This window comes from Aotus nancymaae, unplaced genomic scaffold, assembly GCF_030222135.1.
Source record: "Aotus nancymaae isolate 86718 unplaced genomic scaffold, 86718_ANA_hifiasm-v0.15.2.pri h1tg000040l, whole genome shotgun sequence".
Lineage (NCBI taxonomy): Eukaryota > Metazoa > Chordata > Mammalia > Primates > Aotidae > Aotus > Aotus nancymaae.
Window position 1 is genome coordinate 114,061,582 of NW_026988454.1, and position 18,567 is coordinate 114,080,148.

The 18,567-nt window shown below is 36.2% G+C and overlaps 1 protein-coding gene across 2 annotated transcripts in view; it reads left to right on the forward strand.

Annotated features, from left to right (window-relative positions):
• PTCHD4 (patched domain containing 4) overlaps nucleotides 1-18,567 on the forward strand; it is a 182,046-nt gene that overhangs the window by 45,428 nt on the left and 118,051 nt on the right. For both annotated transcript variants that reach the window (XM_012441639.2, XM_012441640.2), the window contains exon 2: nucleotides 13,529-14,009. In XM_012441639.2, coding sequence (XP_012297062.1) covers nucleotides 13,529-14,009 — 481 coding nt within the window. The remainder of the gene's footprint in view (nucleotides 1-13,528; nucleotides 14,010-18,567) is intronic.

The following is an 18,567-nucleotide window of genomic DNA, read 5'->3' on the forward strand; positions in this document are numbered from 1 at the left end:
ACGTAAGCTGAGGGTTCATAGAATGTTGTTTATGTCAAGAGTCATGATTTGTTTTTATTTATTTTATGTAAGTTCAGCGAATCATTCAACCATCATTTTGTAATTAGGTAATAACTGTTGATGGAGGCCTACAAGATAACACACAGGGTGCTATCTCTCTTCAAATAACATCAAACATAATTCTTGTAATAAAGCTTAGGAGCTAGACAGTCCCATTTTATAGCCGAAGAAAGAGGCTTAGAGAATCTAATTTTCCAAGGTCACAGCAGTAGTAAGTGGCGAAGTCAGCATTCAAACTCAAGTTCTCTAAACTTTAAAGCCAAAACACTATTGCAAGCTATATTACCTGTGATGCTAAGGTGGTTTTGCCATCATTGCTATGGTAACCAGGTCATATGATCCCTAGCATGGACTGTGAGTCTTTCCCTCTGAAGACCTAAGAAGAAATCTCAATCTATTTCTTAACACTTTGTAAGAATGATTCTGGGAGCATTCTCCATGGTAAAGTTTTGATCTTTTTTTAAAAAGGTGGTTATCTGTGAAGAAAAAATATTGATTGCTAAATTATGAGAAACCGGGCTGCTGAGACTATGCCCTGTTTTGGAACATTCAGAAGAAAATTAAAACCAACCTAAAAGAAGACTGCGATTTCCATTGGAAATATTGTCTCCAAACCCCATGAAATAGCGGGTAGGTGATATCAGAGTGGATACAACTAAGAGGGAAATTTATATGTGATTGCAAGAAGCAGCACAAAGTAGTGCTGGCAGTTAAACTCCCCAGGGCTGGAATGGGAGTTGTCCTGCTTAAAATCGGCCTAATTTCGGATACCAGATTCACAAGTGATGACTGCTTTCCTTATAAGGAGACTATCTTAATATTTTTCTCTATTGCATAAAAATCTAAGTAAATCAATTGTCAGAACCTTTTTGAATTATCCAGTCATATTTTCTTCTGTCCATTGTAACTTACTACCACCAAACTTATTAAGGTTACCATATTTTCCAAACAAAAATGGGAATATATAATCAAATGAAAGATTTTAATTTGTGCACATCATTAATTTAAAAAATCTCACAAAAGTATTAAACTAAAAACACATGTGAAGAAGTCTTCCATGAATTGACTCATTCAAAAATGAAAGGGCATGAAATTTCACCTTCCTTATTAAAGCTGGTCCAAACATATTCAACAGAGTTTAATGTGCTGCTGATTTATTTCTTTGCTTACAATGTACTTAGCTTGGTTGGGTCACTTGTCTCCTACATCAGGCAAGTATTTATAAGTGGAATGCAAGCTAACTTTAATATTAGCCTTAAATAAGACAACCAGAAAGGCAATGTTTTCTTTTTCAAAAAATAAAAACAAAGAATTATTTTATAAGTATATAATGATTTTTGGTTACTCTTTTGTGATAAGTTAACCAGGTGAAAATCATACACTTTGCTTTTAAGTTAATTTTTCATTCAGGTATCTTACAAATTTTTAAGAATTTTTTTTTTTTAATTTACCTTCCAAAGGCATTGAGGTGCCCCCTTCCTATTATCCAAGAGTATGGAATTTAATACAAAGACTAGCTTATGCACTTGACTAAAATACATCACATCAGCCCAGAAAATGTTAACACACTTGGAAAAGTGAGCCATTGCACCCTCATCTCCTGTTCTGAGAAAAGTAATATTTAACTTCCACATGGAGCTTAAGATAGGAGAGTACTTACTTTCTTGGCTGTATTAAAAGGCTTTCAATTATTTTAATATCTTTGAAGCTAAATATCTTAGTTGCAATAAGGAACAACTGTATGGACCTCATTAGAATGTATATCACACACTATATTTTCAAAGCATGTCTGTCCTTTTGGGGATTAAAAATAAAAGGTAATTTAGTAAAGATAAAATGGACTTAAGCAAGCATTGTATTCTTTATCTAGTATTTTACTGACATAGTTCAATAATTATCCCTCACTGTGGCTTTGAGGTAGTTTTCTTTCAAATAAAGGAAGGACAGCGATAGGAGAGGAAAGAAGAGGAAAACAGGGAGAAAAGGTCAGAGAGAGAAAGAAGGGGAGGGAGAGAGGAAGAAGGAGGAGAAAGGAGATAGAGCAAGAAAGTGAATACCAACAGATTCCTGGCTCCTAATGGCAGGGAAGAGTGCTAACATACACTTAAGCCCTGAGCTGATCTGGCCTTGAACTTGGCTAAGTGATGTTTTCTTTTCAAAGGAAAAATCAAAGGGACTTTGTTGGCTCAATATCACTTTTCTCATGTTGAACTTGACTTCTGAACTGGCCCTTATGAGGTACTATTAATCTTTGCCTTTGTATCTTTCCATCTCATACATTTGTTTGCTTTCACTTCATAACAAAGGCCAAATCATTTGACTAACCAAACAACAATTATTTTTTGAGTATTTGCTATGCATAAGGTATCATGCTAAGTGAAAGCTAGCTCCTTTTTTTTTTTTTTTTTTTTTTTTTGGATTATACAGATAGTTGTAGTTGCAGAGGTCTAGAATGTGAAGTTGAATACAACTTCTAGGAAATATGCCTTAGACAAAGCTGTAAGAAAGGAGAAAAAAATATGCCATGCCCCATCTCTAGTGCCCATAGCCATCCTCAAGGCACACCTGATGTTCATTTTTCACATTGCAGTTGAAAGAGAGCTTTGGAATAAGCAGGTTTCACAATCCTGACTACCAGTGTCCATCTCTGAGAAATCACTCTTCTTTTACCCTCCTTCACTATATATTCTGGTAATTCTCAAAGTCTCAGGAATACAATATGCTTACTTACACAAAGGTCATTTCTAGACCTTTGTGTATGCTGTTTCTTCTGCTTGGAATACCATTTCTTGCCATGTCCACCAACCAAATCTTCCAGCTTTACTTGGATAATTGTTACTTATGCTTTGGAAGTCAGCTAAGGTAACAGCTTTTTTAGACAGCCTTCTAAGTACCCACTAAGTTAGGTGATTCCTTCTCAATGCTCTCTTGACAGCTTGTGTTAATCAGTGCCACTGTACTATATTTTTTAAAAATGCCTTTCTGCTTACTTATCTTTCCTTGTCCCCACACCATAGACTCTTTGAAGATAGGCACTATAGCTGTCCACCACTCTATCCTCAGTAGCTGTCTGCCCAAGAACATGTGCTCACTGAATCTTTCTTGGGTGAATAAACCATTCTGTCCTCGTTGCCTCTTTCCACTTGTGCTGTGTGTCACATCCTTGAGAACCCCTACATATGCATGACACTGGTGCCCCATAAAGATACCTACGATGCTGAAGGTTCTTGTCTTTTCTTATTTTCCCTAATGTTCTTATTTCTGTGAGGATGTTTTGAGCTCTACTCTGAGTTTTGCCTATCTGTAGGTTGTCAATCTGATCTACTTTTCCAGTCAAAGGTGCTAATATCCCAGATGTCATAGTCCTATAGACTCTGGTTGTAAACTAGAGCCTTTTTAGAAGAGAATTTCTTAGTCCAAAAGAAAGGCAATAATGGCAGGACTTTTAATCCTTCTACTGAAGGGGGACACCATACATAGGGATTTGCTGCTTTCCTCAAATGCTCCTGTGTGAGTGGGGCCAACTTCCCTCATGTAAGTCAACATCAGAGCTAAGTGTTGTTTGATATCAGATTGCTTGCTTTTAAGAAACTCTGTGATCTCTTTGTGAAAGATTCACTCATGTAAGAATAGTAATATTGCTTTTTATGGAAACTTTTGGGATAGAATCTCTAATATAAGTTACAGAGAAACAAAGGTTATTTTTACATGGCTCACATTTAATGCAGATGTTAACTATTTCTGCACATTGTTTATAGATTTGTGCAAAGACTTTACATAAATGAAAGAGAAATTAAAACCTATGTGAACTTGTATTTGATAAACAAACAGAAGAGAGGATACTAGCAGACATCTGGAGATAAAATGAATTTTACTAACTAAGAAATAAATTAATTCATCTGGGCTACAGAGACATGATTTACATCTAGGTAAATTAGGGCAAATTCCTTATCTTTCTCCATTTGAGAATTCTCTCCAGAGAGTCCTCAAAGAAAGGGCAGAGAGGTGACTTGGTCTAGATTTATAAGAAAATAAAATGTTTCTTGTTTCTGTGGAAAGGAACACTGGTCAGTTTGTGTTTTCCCTTCCTTTCAATTTCTTTTTTTTTTTTTTTTTTCCTCTCGGGGCAGATTTCTCCAGCATACTATGTAGTGTCTAATGACTTAACTGCCAATGAATCATTAACTATAGGGCAGGTAAGAACTTTAGAGATAATGTAAGCCACGCCTTTTATTTTGGAGATGAGGGTGCTGGCATTCAGAAAAGCCAGACAGCATGTCCTCTGTCACCCGGCTGTATAGTAGCAGACCTGGAACTTGGCCCTGTGCCCTGTGGTTTTTTCCATCATATTTCAAAACATTTGCTGGGAATTGCGGAATAATCTTAGACGGATAAGTGAATAAACAGTATCATTCAAACATTTTATTTATAAAGTATATTAATAAAAATAATAGCCAACCATTTCTGAGCACTATTCTAAATACTTTATATACATATGTGTGTGTGTGTGTGTGTGTGTGTGTGTGTGTGTATCCACTCATTCAATCTTCTTAAGGCCTATATAATTCTTATTTTAACCATTAATAAAACTGACACACAGGAAGCTTAAGACCCTTGCACATCTTGTCAGTGTTGAGTTTGGACCTCTAAGCAAGACAGTGGACTCTTGGATCTGTGGACATAACCATTATATTGTATTACCTCTCATTTGAATATATATATGTTATCCAAATATATGGGCAGTTGTGTTAAGAGTGTGGAGTCACACACATGAATCAAGTGATTGGCTGTTCTACTTAGTAGCAGTATAATATTTCTCTCATTGTATCCTCTCTCTTGGTCCCAATGTCCTTATTGGTGATTTGAAGCTTCTTCAATATAGTACTTTTTCAGAGAGTGATTGGAAGAGTTTCCTAAGATAATGCAAATATAATTATTATGTCTTAGAATTTATTCTGCAACATGTGTTAAAAATTTCCAACCAAGTCCCAGTTAATTGATATGCTAAGGTTCTCTTTTAAACTTATTTTATATTCTGGATGGCTAGAGTTTTATAACAACACAGAAATCTTGTTTTTTAACCTTCCTCTTTGAAAAAAATGTAAAATACACCATGGCACTTTCCTAGCTTACTAATGTGACCAAATAAACTTAATTTATTCTTTATTTAGGGTATTTTAATGCGTTAAGTCTTCATTTTGAGAATGACTTTTGATCCTTATTTTAAAAAAATAAATATCTTGTACGAACTAGGTATTTCTCACTATTTTCTCATTTCTGCTAAATATGAAGCTCTGGTGTGGAAAATCAAGATAACTAATGTTTTCATTTAATCCTAGTTTGTGTATATACTTGATACTGGCAATAAAAACAAAGATATATAAGTTAGAAAATAAATATGAGGAAAAATATGATTAAAAAAGCAAACAACATCATTCCTTTAGAAGTGTCACCATATACCACACACAGGAAGATTTTCTTTTCAGTGATAAAAGACAACTGGCCATCTAAAACTTTCCAATATCTTTACGGTGTCTGCCTCATGGAAAATCAATAAAATCTGAACTGCAATTGTCTTGGGCAAGAGCTGTGCTGTCAAATATCTTGTAGTCACAGAAAGTCAACCTAGTATCTAGAAAGAACAAATATAATTGCTCTCCTATAATTTCAAAGCATCATCAAGTAATTTTTTTCTCTGCACTATTGTCTATGACATTAAATGTCTCCATCCTCTCTTATCGCTTTAATAGTTTTTTTATCTTCTCTCTGAGAGTTTAATTTTCTACTATGGAGCTATTGAAAGCTCTGTATTGGGTGGGAGTAATTATTAAAGCTACAGAATAGTAACCTGAAACTAAATAAGAGCTTTCAAACCCAAGAATTTTTTTTTTCTCTCTCTCCAGCATTAGTGCTGCTGGAGAGATAATGTGATGAAATGCTTTATGGCCGCGAGATAGCATCATGACCTGTAATTCCAATGATTCACCTTGAAACAATTTACCTACTAGAAGCTGCCTCAGCAGACATTTTCTTATGCTGCATCAAGAACTTGTAATACTGCAGGGACTTCCTAACTGAGCTCTTTCCTTTAGAGTCACCTTTCCTTCCTAAATCATTTTCCACAGTGCAATGAGAGTGAGAACTTCTAAAAGTAAATCATGTCATTCTCTTGCTTAAAACTCACCAATGAATTTGTATTGAAGGATAATTAAGTCCAACTCCTTAATAAGGCTTTCATAGCCTTTACTGAAGAGGCCTTGCTGCCTTCTCCAGCCTCAAATCTTATTACTCCCTTCAGGTCCCTAAGCATCTTATGCTGCCTTTTGCCTGCGGGCCATGATACATGCAAATTCTTTTTTCTGGAACTCCCTAAGTCCCCCTGTCTGTTGACTAGCTTACTGCACATGTTTGGTGTACAGTGAAAATGAAAATCAAACGTATTTGGGGAAAGGTCATACTAGAATAAGCAGATTGAAAAAGGAATGTTGTTGTTTCTTTTCTGTATCAGCCTCAAATTTCTATATATGCCTCTTTTCATTTGAGTTCCTACTGTTCTCAGGCACTTTGAGCAGTCTCATACTTGTTCTGGTCTTGGCAAAGTAGTCTCTAAAAAGTAACCTATAGTTAGTTATAAATACCTTAAGGTGAATTTACTCAGCTAATGAATATTATGGAATGTTTATTATACATCAGGCTTTTTCTAGGCACAAGGAAATTATCAGTGAGCAAAACAGGAAAGGTGTCAGCTTTCAATAAGTACACATTCTAGCAGAGGACACAGAAAAAGCAATTAAATGATAAAATAAGATCACTTCAAATAGAAATCATTTGTAGGAAGATAAAAAGGTCTATGCAATAGAATGATTTCAGGGAAGGCTGGTTTGGGTCTTGTGGGTCAGATCGTTTATTTGAAACTAAGTCCTCTGTGACCAGGAAGTAGTCCTGGCCATAAGAAGAACAGAAGGAAGCATTTCAGGCAGAGGGGACAGCTGATGCAATGGTCATGGGATGGATATTAACTTGGTTTCTTCAAAGCATAAGAAGAAAGATCAAAAAAAAAGTTGGAGCAGAGCTCATGAGAAGAGTGATAGGAGACAGGTCTGAGGACTCAGCTAGCAACAGGCCAAGCAGGACCTTTCAAACCTGGCAAGAGGCTTCTGTTGTGTTCCTAGTGCAAGTAGAAGACAGAGAAGGGTTTTAAGTGTAGGAATGATGCTGTCTCATTTAGAATTCTACGAGCAGACTCCGGCTTCCGTGTGGAGACTAGGTTGAAGAACCGCAGTGGATACGAGCTAGGAACCAAAGTCATCCACTGCTAATGTTGTCAGTTCAGTTCAGTAAAGCACTCATATGGGAGAGCATTGAAAACAGCAGGTCAGAATCTTGTCATATTTTTACTTTAGGACTTGTCTTTTTTGGGGACATAAAGGGGATTTCTACACTTAAAGGAATTTCAGAATTTTTGTAGGAGGTTTTTGGGGAAAATAAGAAGTTGAATCAGTGTACAAATATGTGTCATTGCTAGGCAGTTGCTTTAGTGGATAGGAAAACATTGGAAAAGCGGATCCACAAGTGAAATAAGTTTTAATCATAAAGAACGTTTCATGGGGACTAGGAGCCAAACTGGCTTCCCCGTTATCACCCCCTAGGATTTGAGAAAGGACTTGAGTTAGACTCAGAAGATCTGAGTTTCAACCTTGGGCTTATCACTTAACTAATAGGTTTACCTTCTCTGAACTTTTAGGCTTGCTCATCTGTTAAACAAAAGGGCTCCATTGTGTGATAAGTAAGATCTTTATCATACAAATAATCAACTGTTGACTCTATTAGTTACAATGATATTCTTTCTGACATCCAGATATCTTCAGTGAAACTTTATACATTGTATTTTTATAGAAAAATAGAGCTAAAAATTACTTAAATATTATGTAAACCTTTGTTTTTGTACTCATATTTGCTCATTTTATAGATAAGAAAACCAAATAAACTAATCATGAGCTAATGAATTAGCCATGAACTAAGGAAGTTATCCCATTATTGTGAGCTGCGTACTGCAACTCAGCTCACATGATTCCTAAGTGTTCTCTCATTATTCCTAGTGGTCATCTTATAGCTTCAAGGAAGTTCTGTCCACAAGATAATTACAATATTTCTTATATTCATCTTTATTTTTCCTACATAGAGGCATCTACGAGCTGGTTAGTTTGGGAAGCTAATAAACTTTTCTATAATCCCTTATAAAATGGTATAATTTTTACATACAAATAATGTATAAAAATGTATTTCTCAGGACTATAATTCATTGGATTTTTGGGTTAACTGAAGGTACAAAAAGTGGACCTTTCAATGGAGCTTTCATTTCCAGAACATCCAAAAACCTTATTTATCTTGTTCTGATGCATAGAGAAAAATATGAGTAAGAAATTCATTCCATTAGTAATGCTAATTTAAAAATAATAGAAAAAGATGGATAGAAGCATATCTTTTACAAACTTTTTTTGTAAAAATGGAAATCAGACAACTTCAAAAGAGGGGTTAGCAGCTAGCCAAACTCAATGAAAGTTTGTTGTTTAAAAAATGATATTAGCCTTCTTTAAAATTTTGTCTTTTGTCCAGCTACATTATCAGAACACTCTTTTATTCACTGTAATCTCCAATTGAGGCCCCAGAGATGCATAAGTCATTTTGCTGCTAAAGATCCCTGAGAAATCTTTTTGATGACAGAAATAAGTAAAGACAGACAGCTACACATTATTAAGTGAATAGATAGTGCTTTTAAAATACTTTCTCTTTCAAATAATTGGAAGTACAAGTCCACATCAAAGGTGGAAATTCAAAGGCATAGAAACAAGGGTAGACCTAAAAATTACACCAAGCTTAAAACAAAAATAAATTAGTCTAATTGGGAAGCAATTTGTATCTACTTAAAGAGTAGAAATTGTATTCCACAATTTCTCAGTTCTGGGATGATATTCCTACCTCCTTTCTCAAAGCGTGCCTACCTTTCTACTTGCAGATCATGATAACATCCCATGAGATTTAATCAAGAGAGAGCCTTGGGAACCCACAGCCATAATTTTCATTTGATTCTTAAAAGGAAAAAGTTGGAAAAATTATGAAGGTGACATGGAAGCGGGAGATACTCCGAGAAAAAAAAAAAAGAAAACTCAAATCAAATTCTTATTGGATTGTTTCTTTAGAGTTGGTCAGGTTGAGATAAATAAAATGGTTGTACTCATTTTGTATGTAGGGAGGAAATGGAGTGACTATGAATTCCTCTCTTGTTCTGAAATTGAGGCAGTAATTAATAGCCTACCAATCAAAAAAAAAAAAAAAAAAGCCCAGCACAAGACAGATTCACAGCCAAATTCTACCAGAGGTACAAAGAGGAGCTGGTCCCATTCTTTCTGAAACTATTCCAAACAATAGAAAAAGGACTCCTCCCTAACTAATTTTATGAGGCCAGCATCATCCTGATATCAACACCTGGCAAAGGCACAACAAAAAAAGAAAATTTCAGGCCAATATCTATGAGGAACATCAATGCAAAAATCCTCAGTAAGATACTGGCAAACCGAATCCAGCAGCACATCAAAAAGCTTATCCACGATGATCAAGTCAGCTTCATCCGTGGGATGCAAGGCTGGTTCAACATACACAAATCAATAAATGTAATCCATCACATAAACAGAACCAATGAAAAAAACCGCATGATTATCTCAATAGTCACAGAAAAGGCCTTTGAAAAAATTCAACACCCCTTCATCCTAAAAACTCTCAATAAACTAAGTATTCATGGAATGTATCTCTAAATAATAAGAGCTATTTATGACAAACCCACAGCTAATATCATACTGAATGAGCAAAAGCTGGAAGCATTCCCTATGAAAACTGGCAAAAGACAAGGATTCTGTCTCTCACCATTCCTATTCAACATAGTATTGGAAGTTCTGGCCAGGCAATCATGTAAGGGAAAGAAATAGACGGTATTCGAATAGGAAAAAGGAAGTCAAATTGTCTATGTTTGCAGATGACATGATTTTATATTTAGAAAACCCCATCATCTCAGCCCCAAATTTCCATAAGCTGATAAGCAACTTTAACAAAGTCTCAGGATACAAAATCAGTGTGCAAAAATCACAAGCATTCCTATACATCAATAATAGATAAACAGAGAGCCATATCATGAGTGAACTCCCATTCATAATTGCTAGAAGAGAATAAAATACCTAGGATTGCAACTTACAAGGGATGTGAACGACATCTTCAAGGAGAACTACAAACCACTGCTCAAGGAAATAAAAGAGAACAAAAGCAAATTAAAAAAAAAAAATCATTTCATGCTCATGGATAGGAAGAATCAATATCGTGAAAATGGCCATACTGCCCAAAGTAATTTATAGATTCAATGCTATCCCCATCAAGCTACCATTGACCTTCTTCACAGAATTAGAAAAAAAAAAAAACTACTTTAAGTTTCATATGGAAACAAAAAAGAGCCCGCATAGCCAAGACAATCCTAAACAAAAAGAACAAACCTGGAGCCATCACACTACCTGACTTCAAACTATACTACAAGGCTACAGTAACCAAACAGCATGGTACTGGTACCAAAACAGATATATAAACCAATGGAACAGAACAGAGGCCTCAGACTTAACACCACACATCTACAACCATCTTATCTTTGACAAACCTGACAAAAACAAGCAATGAGGAAAGGATTCCCTATTAAATAATAGTGTTGGGAAAACTGGCTAGCCATAGCAGAAAACTGAAACTGGATCCCTTCCTTACACCTTATACAAAAATTAACTCAAGATGGATTAAAGACTTAAATATAAGACCTAAAACCATAAAAATCCTAGAAGAAAAAACCTAGGCAATACCATTCAGGACATAGGAATGGGCAAAGACTTCATGACTAAAACACCAAAAGCAATGGCAACGAAAGCCAAAATTGACAGACAGGATCAAATTAAACTAAAGAGCTTCTGTACCACAAAAGAAACCACCATCAGAGTGAACAAGCAACCTACAGAATGGGAGAAAATTTTTGCAATCTGTCCATCTAACAAAAGGCTAATATCTGGAATCTACAAGAAACTTAAGCAAATATACAAGAAAAAAACAACCCCATCAACAAATGGGCAAAGTATATGAACAGACACTTCTCAAAAGAAGACATTTTTATGGACAATGAACATATGAAAAAAGGTCATCATCGCTGGTCATTAGAAAAATGCAAATCAAAACCACAATGAGATATCATCTCATGCCAATTAGAATAGAGATCATTAAAAAGTCAGGAAACAACAGATGCTGGAGAGGATGTGGAGAAATAGGAATGTTTTTACACTGTTAGTGGGAGTGTAAATTAGTTCAACCATTGTGAAAGACAGTGTGGTGATTCCTCAAGGATCTAGAACCAGAAATACCATTTAACCCAGCAATCCCATTACTGGGTATATATTCAAGGATTATGAATCATTCTACTATAAAGATAAATGCACACATATGTTTATTGTGACACTGTTCACAACAGCAAAGACTTGGAACCACCCTCAAAACCCATCAATGATAGACTGAATAAAGAAAATATGGCACATATACACCATGGAATACTATGCAGCCATAAAAACGGATGAGTTTATGTCCTTTTCAGGGACATGGATGAAGCTGGAAACCATCCTTCTCAGTAAACTAACACAGGAACAGGAAACCAAACTCCACATGTTCTCACTCATAAGTGGGAGTTGAATAATCAGAACACACGTACCCCAGGAGGTGAACATCATACACTGGGGTCTGTTGGGGGGTGGTGGGGGGCTATGGAAGGGATAGCATTCAGAGAAATACCTAATGTAGATGACAGGTTGATGAGTGCAGTAAACCACTATCACCTATGTATACTTATATAACAAACCTGCACCTTCTGCACATGTATCCTGCAACTTAAAGTATAATAAGATAAAGAAATTTCTCTCTTGGAATTCCTGGTGATCCTACTAATGGCATTTGTACTCTCCATAAATGTAAACTTTTTGTATTTGCAACATACTCTGAAGTATTAGGGTTTCTTTGGTGCATGTTAAAAATGTAAATACAAACAAGTGCCTTGGATACAAGTGTCTGTGTTAAACAAGTCCAAAACAATTATGATATGATGATATGTGCCTGCTAGAGTACATAATACCTCCCAGTTTTGTGGAAACATCAGAGTTATCACACTATTGGGTTTACTGTCTTCTGCCCTACCCACTCTAGGAAGAACTGTTTCTTCCCCTGATTTTACTCTTTTATATCTTTTTTAGATAAACATCTTGGCAGGTCCAATTGACACACAGTCTACTTTGGACATAAACGTAACTTAGTGCTTGCCTCTCACCTGGTACCCATGCATATTTTCAGGGCTATACTATATCATGCAATGTGCTACTAGCTTCTGTATTCTGAGAACCATTACCATGGAAATAAATGATAATTGTGGCAATAATAAAATTTCCAAATTAATGATAATTTGGTGACGGCTCTCCGAGATTTCTTTCTTCATGTTGGGGCATACTGGATGAGATTTACTGTTCTTAACCTGTTTTAGTAACTCTTTGGCCACATACATGTGCCTTAAAGAGGAGTGATTGCTTCTATTACCAATTTCCTTCCATCATGATTTTGCCTACTCTACCTCATGTCAAACACTGAAAATGAATTGACTTTTGGCAACTCAATCTGAAATTCTTATCAATCTCATTTGGGTGATTTGTCTACTCTAATCAATAAGATAAGGTCGCCTGTGTCTGAGGCAGGTGTTTGGAGGGAGCATTGTAATGTTTGGATATGTATTCACATTATTCTTAGGAAACATTTCAGTGCCATTAAATTAATGATAAGAAACAGCATTTTTTGTACTGCTCTTTGATGTACAATTATATTCCCAGAATATAGAGAATATATAAGAATATTCATGTTCGTGTATATTTGTATGAGTGTTGGCATAGGTATATGAATTAACTCTAGAAAGATTAGTCTATGTTTATAGAATAGATAATCATCTTAACTTTTGAAATATTATTAGTTTGTGGGGATCTTTACTTTTGGCTGAAACTGAATCATAAAACTTGATCCTTTATTAAGAAGTCGTAATGGATTGTTACAAAAGGAAATGTTGGAAATTGGGATATAAGTGAGATCAAAATATTTATCTACATTTTTCTAAGCATGTGGGCAATTCTTCTGTAGCTTTGTAATACTTTTTGCATATTATCTGTCCTTGATCATCATGCGTGGTATCCCATGTAGCTCCAAATGTTGAATATAAAATTCTAAGTTGCCTCTCCACCCACATCAGTTTCACAATTACTAGCACCTATCTCTGCCTTCCTTGTGCTCCTTCACTTAGAGTAAGAATCTATTCCGTGGAGTGTGCATCCATTTGGTAACAGAAGTCTCTTCTTTTTCTGTTTTCAAGGATGGGAGGAACAGTTTTATTGGACATCAACTGGGCGGGGTAGTGGAAGTGCCAAACAGCAAAGACCAGCGGGTCAAGTCAGCCAGAGCCATTCAAATCACCTACTACCTCCAGACCTATGGCTCTGCCACCCAAGACCTCATAGGGGAGAAGTGGGAGAATGAGTTCTGTAAGCTTATGAGAAAGCTCCAGGAGGAGCATCAAGACCTCCAGCTCTACTCTTTAGCATCCTTTAGCCTCTGGAGAGACTTTCATAAGATCAGCATCCTGGCCAGAAGCAAGGTCCTGGTGAGCCTCGTGCTGATCCTGACCACAGCCACCCTCTCCAGCTCCATGAAGGACTGCTTGCGCAGTAAGCCCTTCCTGGGCCTCCTGGGGGTGCTCACAGTGTGCATCTCCATCATCACTGCAGCAGGGATCTTCTTCATCACCGATGGAAAGTACAACTCCACCCTGCTGGGAATCCCGTTCTTCGCCATGGGTAACTATCCATCCTTGTGGTAATCGGATTCTTACCGGTTTGGGGCAAGGTAGTATATTTCTTGAATTCTCAGGTGGAAATCTGTTTTAATTTTGCATTGGTGTATCTATGTCATCATGTAAAATTTTACTTAGGGTTGTGTCTGTTTCACCTTATTGAGCCTTTTGGAAAATTATAGGATGACCAAACCATTTTCTCATTTAATTTAATGCTATCAAATGTTTTTAAGTTATACAACATTGGAATTCTGTACTCAGATTCCTGAAAAATTACAGGTCAGGGATTATGAGAGACAGAGTTGCTAAGGAGATTCAAAAAAGTACTTCGAGCAAAATTTTGTGTTTCATATTCATGGCCATTCTCAAGTTGATGGGAGTGAAGAATGAATATCATGAGATGAAAATTTCAGGAACCAATGATGTACCATGATCTAAAAGAACTTCTTAAGTAAGCTTTGTTCATTAATTTATTTTAAAGTTCCTGCACAGAATATACTCCATTCCCCTACCTCTGTGCAAACTAAAACCTTCCTGCTGCCACTTAGATACATCTCTAATTTATTTTCATTGTTGGTAAAAAGAATTAATAAATAGCCTTAGTCAAGATTATCTCATGTTATAAGTTTTCCTCCAGCTATACATAAATTGTCTAGAAAATAGTATGTAAGTGGTGTGTATGTTTGTGTGTTCTTTGAAAGAGAAGATCAAATCTGGGAATAAAGACAAGTAAGTGCTTAGCAACAAGATTCATGTGTTTTATCAGAAAAGAGATGATGTTGGTGATAGCAATTGGTACAGCAAGACAGTTCTACACATCAGGTGTGATGTAATTCCCTATGTGTAGCTATTTAGAGAATGAGCTGTAAATAGCTTCTTGGTGGTGAACTGATATGAGCAAGACAGGCTTCACATTAGACACCTTAGAGCTTGCTAGGGCATTTGCTAAAATTGCTGGTGAACTAATTAGGTAATGGAAAGATTTATCAGGAAACTATACAATTACACATTCCATACAAGTAGAGAGAAGAGCTGCTTCTACTGATGCTGGATTGTAACATAGGCTCTATGAAGCCAGAGATGTGTTTTCATTCTTTAAACACAATAATTTTTTTTCACTCTCCAGGTTAAAATCAGCTCTGAATTACAGCTGTATTAGCAAATTTAAAAAGACGTAGGCATGTGGTCAGAAAGTCTTCCAGATGATGTTGCCCTTTTTTTTTTTTCGACCTTAGCAAACATTTTTGAGAATAAAAGCATGAAGTGGGTTTATATGACAGATGCTGGGATCTAACTCCTTTATCTATAAACCCAGTGTCATTGTGGCCATCTTAAGTTAGTTTACCTTCTTAAACCTCAGTTTCTTCTCCTATAAAATGGGGATTATAATGATATTTTCAAATAACTAGGTTTGAAAAATGTAACAGTATATAATTAAAGCTCATAGCATATAGTAAATGCTAAGTAAATATTGCCAAGTTTTACTATTTAACCTTATGTTTTAAGTGCAGTGGATTCACTGATCAATAGAAAACAGCCCTTGGCTTTAGGAAATGAAGCCCTCCTGGATTTTGCATATGATCTCTAAATACATATGAATCTTGTTGGTAAATGGTATCTCTCTTTTTCCCCAAGAACTTATTCTATAAAAAAATTCTTGTCACCGGTGACAAAGATGAGTCTAGATTTGAACCACTTATACCTGTTACATTTTTTGGATTAAGACTCATCGCTTGAAATGATAAGATTTATAGGAACCATACAGCATGATTTGCAAATGAAACATAGTTCATTTAAGATTAACAAATTGGACACCTTACAACTTTCTAGGGTTTCTTTGTAAAACTGCTGATGAACTAATGAGGTAATGAAATTATTTATCAGAAAAATGTGCAATTATATATTCCATACAAATAAAGAAAAAGTTTACCTCTACTGATGCTAGATTGTAACCTAGACTCTATGAAGCCAGAGAGGTATTTCCATTCCCTAAACAAATAACTGATATGCTAAAAGCCACAGCGAGGGAAAAGTCTAGACCCTTCAACACACACTTTGCACCTCTCCCAGTGACCTTTATAATCATAAATAAACTCTGGACAGTGTTGGTTCAGACTTTAGGAAGACTGCTTAATGATTCCTCTGAAGTATTTCTGCATTTCAAGTCCTTAAAATCTTCTGAAAGGAATATTTCTGCTGTTTCTCAAAAACGTACTAATGGAAGACCTAAGAACATAAACTTTAAAATTTTTGCTTCATCAAGCGGGCATTTGTTTTGTTGTATTTTGTTTTGTTTGTAAAATGATTGCAGTAGAAAAGAGGCCAAGATTGAGAACTGGTGAAATAAATGGCACACTCTGCTGGGTTTCATCCCAGCTTTTCTACTAACTCTGTGTGTTATATTAGGCAGTCTGTGAAGCCCCTTTGCCCTAAATCCTTCATATGTAAAATAAAGGATTTGGAATCTTCAGCCTTACAATTTGAAGATTTCCCAATACAATTTGTTTCATCTTTGGAGTCAGTATTTAATCAGTCCTTTATAAAAACCTTTAAAGTATATGTTATCCTCCAATCTCTAATCTATATTCTCCTTTGTTGCCTTCTATGTTAGAGAGAGAGACTTTAGAATAGAAAAATCACAGCTTTGCATACAGAGCCTCAGACGCACAAAGCTGTGAGACACAAAAGCACATTGCTATGAAGGAGGTGAGGTGGAATGTGATGTTGAGCATAAATACGTTGTGTTTGGCACATGTATGTCTGCTGCTGGTATATATGATGATGGTTGAAACGGTTTTTGATGAATTACAGTTTATATGGTGTCAAAACTGCATAATCCCTAAGTTAGTTGGGTATAAGGGAAGGAAGCCCAACTCTTCTGGTAAATCTCTATTTCTATTTCTATCTTTCTACGATGACTTTTTGAGGTAGTGAATATTTATTTACTCCATTATGTGTCAATACTCAAACCATTCGTGCTTGTCAGTATCATCCCTGAAGCTGGGCGTGTCACTGATACTGTTTGTTCCTCACACTGAACTGGCTCAGCTGTCTTCTCTTTGAATGCATATCTCCCATCTGTACTGCACCTGCTTGTTCTTTTTGTCTGGTCATTCATCCACTTAATATTCTCAATGTCATTCAGAGGCCTATATACTGTACCTAAATACCCCACAATTTTTAAGCCAGTGACAATTTTTATGTTTTGTCCTGGTGTTCTCATAAGTAAATTTATATGCGTCAAATTGTATGGCTCAGATTTGGGTTTAGAAAAGAAGATTATTATAGATGACTGCAGTCTCTCTAGAAAAGTATTCAGAGAGAATTCCAGAATTCTAATTTTTTTTTTTTTTGGAGACAGTCTCACTCTGTCACCCAGGCTGGAGTACAGTGACGTTATCTCGTCTCACTGCAATCTCTGCTTCCCAGGTTCAAATAATTCTCCTGCATTGGCCTCCTGAGTAGCAGGGACTACCAGTGCATGCTACCATGCCTGGCTAATTTTTGTATTTTTAGTACATACGGGGTTTTGCTGTGTTGGCCAGGCAGGTCTCGAATTCCTGACTTCAGGAGATCCACCCACCTCGGGATCCCAAAGTGCTGGGATTACAAGTGTGAGCCACCATGCCCAGCCATACATTTTTAAAAATACCTGAAAGGACCTAATTTAGTGCCAGCCTAACATCTTTTCTCTCTCTAAGTACATACCGATGAGAATGACACTAATTTAATTTATAACTCATTGTCAGCCTTTTTTTCACCTCATTTGCTTTATGTGGATGTGTTTCCTCTTTCTCAAAGGAGAAATATGGGCTAATATCACACACAGACGCCAAGCTGGCTCATGCTGTACTCTGCTGACATTCTATGGATAGTTGCCAGGGACGGTAGTAGCCTCGGCTCACTATTATCTGAGTCTATGTTATGTGTAGAAGTCTCGCTTCAGTCAGCTCGACACCACAGGACACAGTGCTGACATAGGTAAGAACAAGGTTTTCAGATACAAATTTTCACTCTTTTTCCCAAACTGAGGTTCATTTTAAATTATTTATTAATTTTCAAATATTTATTGCACATCTACTAGGTTCAAGAAATTTTGGGTTCTAGAGTAAAAGACATTGAACAGAACTGATCAAGTTGTTACCCTCATGGACCTTATGTTTTAGGACGGCAGAAGGGATGAAAAGGACAATAAAATAAAGAAATATAAACTATGTTATATGGTTCGTGACATAAAGAATACAAATAAAGCAGAATAAGGGGTAAAGAGCATAAGTGGTCATATAAAAGCCTTTCTTAAGTGTAAAATTGAAGCAGAGAGTTAACCAAAGCACCTGAGATAAGTGGGTCTGGCAGAGAGAAATAAATGTGCAAAGGCTTTAATACAGGACCTTGCTTGGTGAAGCTGAAGAAGAGCAAGAAAGTGAGTGTGGCTGGATCAGAGTCTGATCTCAGTGTGAGTGTTGCAAGAAGGGGTCTAAGAGGTAGTATTGGATCAGGTCATATAGGACACTGAGAATTAATCTTCGGGTAAAATGAAAGCTGTTTGAAGCATTGTAAGA